Source organism: Ambystoma mexicanum, chromosome 3q (genome assembly GCF_040938575.1).
Source record: "Ambystoma mexicanum isolate Mex_15411 chromosome 3q, UKY_AmexF1_1, whole genome shotgun sequence".
NCBI lineage: Eukaryota > Metazoa > Chordata > Amphibia > Caudata > Ambystomatidae > Ambystoma > Ambystoma mexicanum.
The window spans coordinates 146,945,293-146,959,243 of NC_090926.1; the positions used below are offsets into that span (position 1 = coordinate 146,945,293).

The following is a 13,951-nucleotide window of genomic DNA, read 5'->3' on the forward strand; positions in this document are numbered from 1 at the left end:
CTACCGCTGGTCATCTAAAAGGAAGCACTCTAGGACGGACACGTTTTCACCTTCTTAGAGAGAATCCCCAGAAGTGACATACATGTGGCTCTTTGTTTCTAGAGTGGGTGGCTTTCTCGTACAGGCCTAAAAAAACAGGGGCTTCCACAAGTTTAACACTTTGAGCAGTGACCCTAAATAAGGAATAGGAATAACAAAGCATTTGTTTTTCTGGAATTCTATAAAATAATTGCTAGACTCATTGAAGGTTTATTTCAGGCACACTTCAGGAGGTGAGTCACTGATTTAGTCTGTTCTTAAACACCTCAAATTCACAATGCAGACACAAACTTCTAAAAAGCATTTAGAGTGGAATAAGCATCAATTTTGGACTATGCCTTTTGCTCTTCGCAAGTTGCATTTATAGCATGTTTTTTCTGCCATGGTCTCTGTTACGATCATAACAAGACATTGCATATCAGTGTCCTCGGTCGCTTGACAAAATCCTTGTGCCTAAAAGCTTGTGTTCAGTGTAGAAATGTTTGACCATTGCACATAAAGTTGCCCTTGATTTCATTGGGCCACAATTAATGCTTTGTTGTAATGTGTCTATCTTTCCTATCTCCATGGCATGCTGTTCAGGATGTATGAGGTAAGGAGTGACCAGAGTATGGTATGCCATGTGAGTGCACTATTTCCCTGCGATACTCTAAATTCTTTAATACACAGTTATAAAACCTCCCAATAGTATGTATTTTGCCAACCTCTGAAGCCTGAGGTTGATAAATGAGTACCAACACAGGTTGGGTGATAATGTATATATATTTGCTCTATATAAAACGCTTAAGCTTAAGTGCTATATAATAACACATCATTATAATTTGGCTTGGAATGTCTGCTTGCATTCACAGTAATTTGTTAATATGGGCCTATACACACTGATATTAAGGATACATATGGTGATACATTCTTGAATGAAATGTGTATCTCATTACAGTGATATCGTAGCCATATTTTTTGTAGTGTACTTGGGAGCAATGCTATGTGATGCCAATTCCTGTTTTGTCAAGGGGTGAAAGGTCATGTTCCATCGCTTCCTGTGATGTCACTTCGGGGTGAGGTCAAATGGCATCAGTTCCTGTGATGTCATCAGAGGTCAAGGCTGTGTGATGTCACTTCCGCTGCCCCTGGCATTTTGGTGAAATGGCGTCCCTGGTCTACATCCGCCCCCCAGCCCCTCCTCCTATGGGCGGCACCAGGCATGGACTTGGGGGGGCTAAAGCCCCTCCACTTTGAGGCAGTAGGCACCACTCTGCTGTGACGCCCGGCCTGGGCTCAAACCAAACCTGTCCCATTTCTGTACAGGCAGAGGACAAAAGCCTGCCCAGGAGATATCAGTAGCCCCCCCGCTCTCCCCCAAATGTTGTAGCTAAATACTGCTGTCTCAGCTTTTACATGGCCTATGCTTTCAATAATTAGCATTAACTAAAAAAAAGCCTATTTGTGTGCATGCAGGGATTGAATGCATGCGGGGGAGTGTGTAAGTGGGCGTATGTTTGTATGCGAGGAGGTGTCTGCAAGTGCACATATATGAATGAATGCAGTGTGAATGGTGTACATGGGTGTGACTGCACGTGTTAATGAGAGCACAGTGTAAGTGTTGTGGGTGCTCCTGTGATGACAGATAAGCTGTGTGGGTGCGTGACTGGTGGGTGAATGTGTCTATATCTGCATGTGTATCGGGGTGTGTGTGTGTATGAAAGCTGGTTCCTGGGGAGGGGCATTGGAGCATGAAGATTTTTTGACAAGAGCATGGCATGTTTTACTGCCGTTTTTGAGCAAAGGAAAGCCAACTTGAGTGTTATTAGGGGATGGTGGGGTTGGAGTGTGGGGGGTATTACAGTGGGGCTGGCCAGGCTGTGTCTTACTGTAGCATAGAATGCTGTACGGGCATTAAGGGCAGAGCTAACATGATGAGTGTTCTTACATGGGGGAGGGCTTGTTTCCTTATTCTTACATGGGGGGAATATAACATGATGAGTGCAACATAAGTGTTCTTATATGGGGGTATTTCTGTAATTATAATATATTATTTACATAGCGCTGTACATAGAACATATTCACATAAAATGTATCTCTCAACCGAGGTTTGCACTCATTTATCGAGCTTTGAAGAATGAAAGGCTGAGTTGGCCGTGCCGGGATTTGAACCTGCGCATCACACTCAGATGGCTGAGCTATTTTACTGGCTAATCAGGAAGGGCATGTTTTCCTACTCTGGCAGTGCAGTTTAATACTGGTGATAAGGCCAAACGCAACATCAGTGTTCTTAGATGGGGGGGAGGGGGCATTCATGCAGCCTGCAATGCAATTTCTTTTTAGTGTAGCATGACATTTTTTACTGCCGTTAGGGAGCAAATACAACAGGATGAGAGTTCTTATTTGGGGAGTGGGGGATTTGTGTAGCCAGCATGGTTATGTTTTCTTACTGTGGCATGTTATTATTATTAATTTTTTTTAACAGCCATTAAGGCAAAGCCAACAGGAGTATGCCCTTACATGGGGGTACTGGCTACACAATCCTGACTACACCTCTGGCGAGTTGGGGTAAAAGATGCATCTAAAGACGTATTTAAGTGAAAAGAACTGTACAACTATTGCCAGTGCCACTATCCTCTCCAGATTGGATTATGGCAACGCCCTGCTGTTGGGAGCCAGTAAAGGATCTACATCACGCTGCCAGACCATACAAAACAATGCAGTGAGAATTATCCCTACAGAAGGCCAGAAAGGAGCATATCTCGGCTGAGCGGAAGCCCCCCTACTGGCTAGCATTAGAGAAACGAATCATATTCAAATGCATGACGACGGTACATCATTGCATCTATGGATTAGCCCTTGCATACTTGAAAGACCAAATAACCCGGTAAACCCCGGGCCGGGCTCTGAGATCAGAGGCTCAAGGTCTCCTAGTACGCTCAGATGTCAAAAGAGCAAATGGACGCGGACGCTTCTTCCGTGCAAGAGTGGCATTGACTTGGAATGGCCTTCCCTGCTCTTTAAGGCTAGGGGCTAACTACACGATCTTTAGAAAGAAATTGAAAACAAGTCTATTTAAGTAATCGGTCAGCATAACCTCAGGTATCACTATGGATGTCCCGTTACTAATTGTTGTCCTTGTCTTCATGTATGCGCCCTGATGCCTGCGGGCTACAACACCATATAAATAAATAAATAAATAAATAAATGGGTCAAAGGAAGGTTTAATATCTACTCAGCCTCCTGGGTTTGGGGATCGAGGAAGGGGGATGGATCAACAGCACAATAGTTTTAATGTACCATCTCACTAACAGTTTTAACAACTGGCATCCAGCCCCCCAAAAAAAATGTTAAGGCTGACCCCGCCCCTGTCCCCTCCCCCAGGCCTTCTCAAACAGTGCAATACTGGAAAGACCAATAGGAGAAGCGGGAGTCTGTCAGGCCATTCAAAAATTGAAGTTTAAGAAATGTTCAGGGCAGGGCAGGTTCACTGCCATTTTTATACGTTGTTCACACATATGTCGATGTCAATTCTCACTAATCTGTTCAGCTCCCCCGGGACACATGGTTGTTTGGCTGAATCAATGGAAACCACATGGAGAACTTGTATTTTCAAGCCTGGCATGGTTAGGCCAATCGCCTTCAGAATAGAGTATGTGTTTGCTGGGCACTGGGACTAACCAAAGGCCATGCAAGGGGCATGATGTCCAGTGGGCATGGCCCGGGATATGGTCAAAGGCCATGACCCAGAAGCCAAAGAACCACCCCAATAAAGCACTAGATAACAATTTCTGTCTAAATGTTAACACACTGCTGATATGCTAGTAATGAAAATCTCGAATCCAACTATTTGGTTTGTTTCATAAATGAATTGATTTGTAACAACACTTTGGACATTCATATGTGTGAGAATAAATCAAAATAAAGTGCTTAGTCACAAGACGTATTAAAGCAAGGGCACGTTAGAAGTAGAAATAATGAAGATACAACATTTACATATAAAAGTTTCTTCTCAAAGGGCAAATAATGATATATATGAAAAAATCCCAGTAGTCAGGGTCTGTAAACATCGACCAGTTCCAAGAACATAATGTGGACAGGAACATTCTAATTCGTTCAATTTACCAGGGACAGATTTTAAGGAAACCTTTCACGGCGTTGAAGGCCATGTTATCCACAGGGCATGGAGGAGGGTCTGTTTAACGCGCCTAGAGCATAGCCCAAAGCCATGGGAGCACTTTGGTTTCCTTTGAGGTGCCCAGGTACAGTGTTCACTGGGCATGAACGCAAGCCCCGCCTAGTGAGACATTTGGGCCTCTGAGGTGTCTGGACAATGGCTGAGCCCATGCCCCAGGTACAGTGTCCACTGGGAATGGCCTCAGTCCATGCCCACTGTTTGAACAGGTTGTAATTGGCGTGCCCATGCACGGCCAAAGGCCATGCCCTAAGCACAGTGTCCACTGCGTAGGTCCGCGTGCAGAGTGGGTTCTGAGAGTGTGTCTTGGGGTCTCGAACACGCCCAAAGGCCACACTCCGAGAGCAGTGTCCACTGCAAGGGCTGCATGGCGTGCGCAGTGGGTACACTGGGTGTGTTTTCAATGTGCGGGTCATGGCCAAGTGCCACACCCCAGACAATGTCCACAGGAAACAGGACTGCAAGCCCTGCCAATTGGTGTGTTTGGGAAGTCTTGGCATCCCCCATGCCCTGAGTCCAATGTCCACTGAGAATTGCTGAAGGCCAGACTCAGTGGGCACTTTGGTGTGCTTGCAGCGCCTAGGGCATGGCTGAAGGCTATGCCCTGGGCACAGTGTCCACTGGGCATGGAAACAGGCCAGTGCCGCCTTGATTCCTGTTCACCTTGTCCACTGGGCACTCACTTGGTAAAATAGTGCATTTAATAATAATGTTCTCTTATGCAGCACTTTTTAGCAGACACCTCCAGCTTCTAAGTGCTATAGTAGCAGGACTGGTTACCAACCCATTTTTGCATGATACTTGATTTATTGACCTCGGAAAGATGTGAGACTAACACAGCCTTGCCGTGGGATTTGAACTTGCGATCTGCAGGCTGCCCTCATGTCACAGACCAGCGCTATAGTCATGTAGATATCAACCTTAATAAAATAAACTTCTCTGGGAAAAAAATATGATTAGCCTGCTTGTAACACAAACCGTAGTAATATAACTGGTCAAAAACACGTGCATTCGCCAGTTACCAAAGCAACCACAACTTGGCCACCACCACGCAGTGCTCCTGATGACTCTCTGACTCTCTCTCTCTCTCTCTCTCTCTCTCTCTCCTCAATTCTCTCTCTTCTCTCTCTCTCCTCTCTCTCCTCTCCCTCTCTCTCTCTCTCTCGCTCTCTCCTCTCTCTCTTTACAGTGAGTTTTACTTTTGTTTTGAGGTCCAACACAACACAAGATGGACTGTAAATACTAGTTTCAAGAGGCTACATTTCATGTTTGTTACCTCAGTGGGCGATGCGCTGTCATGAGCAGTGCATGCGGCAGCAGAGTTATGGTTGCTGTGGAGTGTACAATCGTCGAATTGTAAATGCAGACATAATTTCCGTTCTCATGGAGCCGGTATCCAGCAATGGCCTGCCTGAGGTGCAGGGGGGTACTTACCGGCCCGTTGTAGCTGTAGCTCAGGTAGTTGGCTTGTCCGGATTTTTCCAGCAGATACAGCTGGACCCAGTTGTGCAGGCCGGATATTTTCCCGCTTTTTATTTCACCTGGGGAAGGGAATGAATAATGGAGAGGCACATGCAATGTCAGGAGTGTCCGCAAAGCACAATGGCGCCACCGAGCAGGGTAGGCCGCAGGATTGAAGCATCTTTGGGTTTCTATCCATGAACAGATTCAGGGGGGCGAGGTAAACAATCTCATCTCTACGAATAAATATCTTTCCCCCACACGATTTCTTTCCTTTATTGAGGGGTCCCCCATTACATTTGAGTTTCCCCTCATTATTTCACTCCTGCGCTGTAGATTATCTTTCACTGCCTCCTTTGTTAACGTGTTACAAAACGCAATTCGTTGACATACATTATGTAAACACACGGCATGCTGAATTAAAGATGGCTGCCTTCTCTGAGTGCAGAATCAAAATGGACAACAATTATATGCGGACGCTTTAATAAAGTGGTGTAAACAGACAACCAACAGTCCTTGTCTAAGTGAGGGGTAAGTGGACAGTGCTGACGCCCTTGCTGCTCTGTCTTCAGCTAGTGGTGGTCTTGGGGCGGCGGGGGATTGGGGCGCTCTTACCATGGAAAACGTGTTCAAAGCCTGAGGAATCCAGAGGCCCCTTTGAGCGTGTGTACAGGCCGAACCACATCTCCTTCAGATCCCGCTTGAATTCCTGCTGCGACTGGTAAATACCTGTTGAGGGAAGGCAGGTGTGTTCACTTCACAACACATTGGAAAAGTTGTGCCCGAACAGGTTTGTTGGGGTGTGTGCATGACTCTTAGTCCACCCAAAAAGTGTCTCATAAGCAACTGCCTGTCATGAAAGCTCGCCATGCCCCCCTTAGACGATTGGGGGTAGACTGCCAAGAAAGTTACCAGAACTAACTGTGGGTTACTCCTGGAGAGGCACTATGCCATTCCCAAAGAAGTTACTGATAGTAAGTCTGGCTACTCCTCCTGGCGTACTCTTTACTTGCCAGGAGAAAGTCAGAGATTCCCTCAGTATTCTGGATGGAATAGTCTCTGCCTAGGAGTACGTCAAATGTTAGAGCGCTACCAATAAGTCTTTGTGAACCAGCTGCATGTCTCTTTCCCACCCCCCCCCTCTGTTCCCCCTAGCACCCCACTCTAGGAGTGACACAGGCTTCCCCAGCAGTACTCCTATCTATGATGGCGATCCTCCAGGCCTGTGGGAATAACTGGGCGACCCCGATACTTCAGGGCCCCTCATTCTTCCTTTTTATTGTGTGGCCCTTGTGAGGCCTTGCATGCGTGCATATTCCTGTCATTGCTGACTTTCTCTTTGCATTTTCACTGTTGCCCTCTGGCCTGTCATCCTTTCTCTCTGCCGCTCACTGCTGTGTGTGCCTGATGGCTGCTTCCCAGGAGCTGCTGCAGAAATGCTGATGTCTGCAAGGATGGAAGTCCATGATACTAACCACTGCAGACATACTTCATTCTGTACTCCCGAAGATAAGAGTTCTGGCCACTTTCCCAAGCAACCAGGTCCTCCATCATAAGAGTGGTCATGGGATGGAGGGAGAACATTTAACAAGAGCGTGGGAGCCCCTTTACAGAGAATGAACATGGTTCAAATAACCTGTTCTATGGAATTTCTTCCACTCTGGAGGGTCTACAACCACGGTTTAGCTCACTGTACCTTTCACAGAGGAGATATATATATATATATATATATATATATATATATATATATATATATATATATATATATATGTTTGCATATCAGTTGGGTCCCACCCACAAGGGCTGTCCAGCACCAAAATGCTAGGTAACCTCACTGTGCCTTAGAGAGGCACAGTTGCACATCACTGATGAGGCCCAACACGGCCGAAACACGTGTCTGGGGTTGCTGATGGTACTCTTCTTCAGAGGAGAATTGCCTAGCAATTTGGTGCTAGTCTGCCCAGGTGGGTGGGACCAGACTGATATGTAAATGGCAATTTCTCCTCTGTGAAAGGTACAGTGAGCCAAAACCTGGCTGTAGATCCTCCTGTGTGGGAACCTACCCATAGCAAAGGTTATTTGGGTGTATTCATTCTCAGTAGAGGCGCTTCCAGGCCTGTTGCATATATGTTTAGGGGCTTGGGCTTTCACCCTAAATTACCCAGGGTAATCCAGATGTGAACCCCTTGCACACTGTGCTTCGAGAGGCACAGCTTCACCTCACTACCCAACAAGGCAGAAACACGTGTCTGGGGTTGCTGATGGTACTCTTGTTCAGAGGAGAATTGCCTAGCATTGCGGTGCTGGACTACCTACGGGTGGGACAAAGACTGATATGCAAAGTACAAAAGTACAGTGAGCTAAAATGTGATTGTAGACCCTCCTGAGTTGGAACCTACCCATAGAACCGGTTATTTGCCCATGTTCATTCTCAGTAGAGGGGCTCCCAGACCTTTGTATGACTGTTTAGGGACTTAGGGTTGCACCCTAGGTTACCCAGGGTAATCCAGATGTGGACCCCTTGCTCACTGTCAAAATAAACAGGGTCGCTCAACACCAGAGTGACCTTGTGTCCGTGCACAATCTTGTGCATATCACTATTCAAATTTAAATCTTGCCTTTAAATTATAATATACTCTTAAATGATTTGGTTAATTTTTCAATGTTTCAAAACAGAGTACATTTCCAAAACGGAATTTCTGTATTCCTCGCAATTAATTAAACATTGCAGTTTTCTGTGTATATAGTACCTTTTCCATTGCATAAATAAACAAACATTTCTTTCTTGGTAATTAAAGTACCAGGTATAATTCTTTACAACATGCAAACCAAATGTAATAAGAGAGTTAACCACTCAAGTTTCCATGATTAGTCCATAGTTGGCTATGGTTAGTTACCCATATATAAGTCTCTTTTATGGGTTTGTTCCCTAACTTGTTCTGATGGTGGTAGTCCCAATGCGTGGCACCCTTTCTTTCAATTTAATTGCTTTTATGTTGATGTTTAATGCACAACGCGTTTCGGGCTATTCTAGCCCTTCATCATGTGTGGTCCATGTAATAAATCAATTTCTAGAATTTAAATAGAGAAACATTCTAATCAGTGTCATTGTTCACTCAGTGTTGCTTGAAACTTGATACATTCTTCTAAAGGTGTTATTTCAAAATAACTCTGACCTTCAGTTTCACTGACACACAAGATCCAGTGTTCTCCCAAACACCTTCCACACTTGCAATTAGCCTGTAGATTCTTAGTGATTTGTTTTTCTTTAGCGTTCAACGAAGAGTATTTTTGTTAGATCTGTTGGGAAAACAATAGGAAATTGTTTTTACTCCATTCAGTCTTTTCTTCAAGCATTTTGATGCGGGTTTTGCACCGGGATCAGTCACTTGTGTTAAAGCGCTGAGTCCCAGTGTCAAAACACTGAGTTTTTAAGTTTTCAGGCTGGGTAAAAGTTAAAGCGCATCTCGATCGTGTGCTCACCTCTGTCCTTGAATTCCAGTTCCAATGCGTGTTCCCGTGAACGTAACGGGGCCGCTGTGTGAATTCAGTCAACCGCTCACCGATCGTTCGTCTCGTCTTGCTTCTCTCCTTCTCCGTAATCCACCACTTAGTTTCTGCGTGTGTTTGGAGCGTTCCACTATGGCTCAGCATTCCCGTTCTGTTAGGTTGTTATGGTAACTATATTGTTGCGGAATTAGATGAGGTGACTAACTACTCGTTTTCCATGAGCGCCATCTTAATGTGTCCTTACTTTCTATATGATCGTGTTGAAATCTTCATTCTTCACATGCAGTTGTATTAAAAACCAATGAAATAGTGCCTCATACGCATTTATCTATTTTCGTGCCCTGTTGTTTCAAATAACGTGTTTACGTTCTTCCAAGTGTTTTAATTTTTACTATTAAATATCGAGATCTCTTTACAGGTTGTCCATAAGGGCGCGTGTACCGCCATGGTGGTGGTCATCAGTTCAATTCCTATGGTTTTGAAGAGAGATGTAAACAGAGTCTCCGCTGTCCAATCAATCGTTATATCCAGACTGGACTACGGAAACCCCCTTTACCTCGGAATCCATACCTACCAACTGAATAAACTCCAAAGAGCACAAAACGCAGCGGCCAAATTACTACTTGCGCTCAGTCCAAGAGACCACATATCCCCAGCCCTTAAAACACTGCACTGGCTTCCTGTAGCCCGTAGGGTAGCTTTCAAAACCTTATACCTCTCACATCGAGCACTGCATAAAACTGGACCGCAATATCTTCAAGACAAACTAATACCTTATCATCCCACTCGCACCCTAAGATCAAGCTCAGCCGGCCTCCTAGTAATTCCCAAGACAAACTCAGTCAGGTTAGGCGGATCATCATTCTCTGCCCTGGCTCCAACCCTGTGGAACTCACTCCCACCCCACATCCGCTTAACTGAAGACTTAACGTCCTTCCGCAAACTACTGAAAACCTGGCTCTTCCCATAAAACCAATCCAGCATCATCACAATAATACCGACCCACCAAACTACCTGAAGCGAGAATGACAGCTAAATAAACTCGAATGTAAACTAGAAAGACAAGCAGGCTTAAACGAGTAAAGTAGATCAAAACAATGAAACAGAAAATACGAATAAATCATTGAGAAACTCAGGAAATCTGAACCGATCAAAACGACATAATGAATGAGAATGGAATACAGTGAATGACATAAATGAAACAGTTAGAATGGATGAAGCGTACAGAACAGACAATTACACTAAACGGAAGCATGAGATTCTGACTGGAGAGCAGATGAGTTGTGGAAAGCGGTTGAGTGTGGAAAGCGGTTGAGTGTGGAAAGCGGTTGAGTGTGGAAAGCGGTTGAGTGTGGAAAGCGGTTGAGTGTGGGAGCGGATGAGTATGGAGAGCGGGTGTATGTGGAGAGCGGATGAGTGTGGAGAGCGGATGAGTGTGGAGAGCGGATGAGTGTGGAGAGCGGATGAGAGTGGAGAGCGGATGAGAGTGGAGAGCGGATGAGAGTGGAGAGCGGAGGAGAGTGGAGAGCGGATGAGAACGGATGAGAGCTGATGAGAGGGAAAGCGTAGTGCAGATGAGAGCAAGAGCGTAGTGCAGATGAGAGCGAGAGCGTAGTACGGATGAGTGTGGAAAGCGGGTGAGTGTAGAGAGCGGGCGAGTGTGGTGAGTGTGGTGAGTGGGTGAGTGTGGTGAGTGTGGTGAGCGGGTGAGTGTGGTTGAGCGGGTGAGTGTGGTTGAGCGGGTGAGTGTGGTTGAGCGGGTGAGTGTGAAGAGAGGATGAGCGTGGAGAGCGGGTGAGCGTGGAGAGCGGATGAGCGTGGAGAGCGGATGAGCGTGGAGAGCGGGTGAGCGTGGGGAGCGGATGAGTATGGGGAGCGGATGAGTGTGGGGAGCGGATGAATGTGGGAGTGTGGAGAGTGCATGAGTGTGGAGAGCGCATGAGTGTGTGTGAGCGGACGAGTTGTGGGGAGCGGATGAGCGCGGTTGAGCGCGGAGTACGGTTGAGTGCGGAAAACGGTTGAGTGTATAGAGCAGCTTAGTATGAGGAACCGAAAAGAGCGGAGGACTGTGGAGAGCGGAGGACTGTGGAGAGCGGAGAACTCTAGAGAGCGTAGGACTGTGGAGTGCGGAGGACTATGGAGAGCGGATAAGTATGGAGATCGGGTGAGAGCGGAGATCGGGTGAGAGCGGAGATCGGGTGAGAGTGGAGATCTGGTGAGAGTGGAGATCGGGTGAGAGTGGAGATCGGGTGAGAGTGGAGATCGGGTGAGTGTGCGGAGAGCGGTTTGAGAGTGGAGAGCGGACGAGAGTGGAGAGCGGACGAGAGTGGTGAGCGGATGATTTTGAGAGCGGATGATTTTGAGAGCGGATGAGTGTGGGGAACACATGAGTGTGGGGAGCGCACGACTGATTATGGACTGAACAAGTGTCCTACCTCGACCAGTATGTAGACTGGACGAGTGGATAAATTACACGAGCATATAGTCTCGACAAGTGTCTAGACCTGACGAAGTATGCGGTCTGGACGAGGGTGCGGTCTGGACGAGGGTGCGAACCAAACGTAGGGTGCAGACTGGACGAATGTGTGGAGCGGTCGAGTATGAGGAACGGACGATTATGTGCAACGGACGATACTTAACATGCCTTGGAATGAAGGAAACTCTTGAAAACATACATCACGCCACACCCCACGCTTACTCTTTCCCTTACACCACCACTCATCTAGAACACAGAGATACTATGACACCATTCGGTATAACTGTTCTCATATCTACATCTCCCGCTTACTCCACATCACTCTAAGTAAACATTGCTGGTTTCTCACCACCCAGCCAGGCGTTCTTCTCAGGCCTAACGCAGCCACACTCGTTCCGGATAAAGCCGACCAGAGCGAACACATACTCCTGATCTCTCAACCACCACACCTACAGCTAAGAAGTAGCTACCACTTGTTTTCGCACCAGCTGCACACATACATGGTGCGCACACGCACTTTTTGACTCCCCCCTACTCTCTCTACTGACCTGAACTTCGGTTCCCAAGGGCGTTCAACCTACCAGCGCCTTCAGACCATACCAATGGTATATAAGGCGCTATATAAATGCAAAAATAACATAACAATAACATATTAATAAGTTTCACTGTTCTCTTTTGATTGGATGGCCTCTCAAAATTCGGGATGCCTTATGCTGAGATGATGGCTTTAAAAAGTATAGTACATTAATTAATTTAAGTGTGTTTACGTATGAGTGTTGGTCTCATATGCAATCTTCGTAGCAGGAGAGTAGCTGTCACTTCTTCATCTATTCAGTTGTTACAGAAAACAACTTAAATCCCAATCTGCATTCATGCCGTTGGGTTGCATGGAATTCAGTTTTTTGATCCAGTAAGTTTCCCTTTGAAGCAACATTTTATTTAGATTGCCTCCCCCCCGTCTTGGGGCTTTCACTTGTTCCAGGATGATGAACCTCATCTGGGCGGTGCTATGTTTCTCTTGTTTAAAATGTTGTATCACTGGCGATTTGAGGGCCCCTGTTCTTATAGTAGACTTGTGTTCTGCCCATCTTGTTTTGGCTTTTCTCATTGTTATCCCGACATAATATAACCCACATGGGCATTTTATGCCGTGTATTACATTTTTCGAGTCACATGTCGAAGAATGTTGAAGGTTTATCTTGTATCCTTTGTGGGGATGAGTGATGGTGTTGCCTTTAATTAAATTATTACAATTGTTGCAATTGTGACAAGGAATCGTCCCTTTATGATCTTTCTGTGTTTCCCTTACTGCCGAAAAGTCTGCCTTTATTAGCTGATCTTTGATCTATCTCCCTTTGTTGTAGGCAAAGAGTGTAGGTTCAGGAAAACGTCTTTTCATCACAGGATCCAATGTGAGAGTTGTCCAGTTCTTTTTGATAATTTTTTTTTATCTTGGGACTCTGTTGTGAAAAGGTGGTAACATATACCAGATTGTCCACTTTGTCCTAGGTCTTGTGTTTTAAAGCATCTTTTCTACTGATTTTACTGACTTTTTCTGCACTGATAGTTATGTTTGTTGCTTGATAGCCTCTTTTCTCAAATGTTTGTTTCAGATCTTGTGATTTTTTATTGTATTGAGCTTCTTCAGAGATGATTCTTCTGTATCTTAAAAATTGGCTAAACGGTATACTTTCTACAGTTTTTGTATATGGTGGTCTCCAATTTCCCTCTTTTCTTGTATATTTGTACATCTAGGAATTCTATTGTTTCTTTACTTTTTTAATGTTAATTTGATCCTCGGTGCCATCTGTTTCAGGTGTTGAAAGAAAGCTTCCAATTCTTCGTGTGTGCCTCTCCAAATCCCAAATATGTCATTTATGAATCTGTAGATGCATTTCAATTGTTGAGTCCATCTTTCATCATTAAAGATGTTGGTTTCTTCCAGGTAAGTCATGTATGTGGTTGCATAGCTAGGGGCCATCACGGCCCCCATCGATGTTCCAGATGTTTGTATAAAATATTTATCTTCAAACATGAAGAAGTTGTTCTGTAATACAATCTTTAACAATTTCAGGATAAACAATTTATCAGCTCTGCAGTCTGAGTCAGTTTTCAGTAGTAGCCATTCGATGGCTTCTAATCCCCCTTCATGGGTGATGTTCGTATACAAACTTACGACGTCCATTGTGAACAGGATGTCTTGCTCTTCATTTGTTTCAAATGAGTTTAGTTTGTCCAAAAAGTCATTGGTGTCTTTTATATAGGTTTTAAATTTGTGAGTCTGAGGTTGA

General features: G+C 45.3%; 1 protein-coding gene across 1 annotated transcript in view; it reads right to left on the reverse strand.

Moving 5' to 3' along the window:
* LOC138582245 (uridylate-specific endoribonuclease C-like) overlaps positions 1–13,951 on the reverse strand; it is an 88,229-nt gene that overhangs the window by 12,848 nt on the left and 61,430 nt on the right. The window contains exons 4-5 of the mRNA XM_069653348.1: positions 6,290–6,403; positions 5,648–5,754 (exon numbers count right to left, since the gene is read on the reverse strand). Of these exons, the coding sequence (XP_069509449.1) occupies positions 5,648–5,754; positions 6,290–6,403 (221 nt within the window). The remainder of the gene's footprint in view (positions 1–5,647; positions 5,755–6,289; positions 6,404–13,951) is intronic.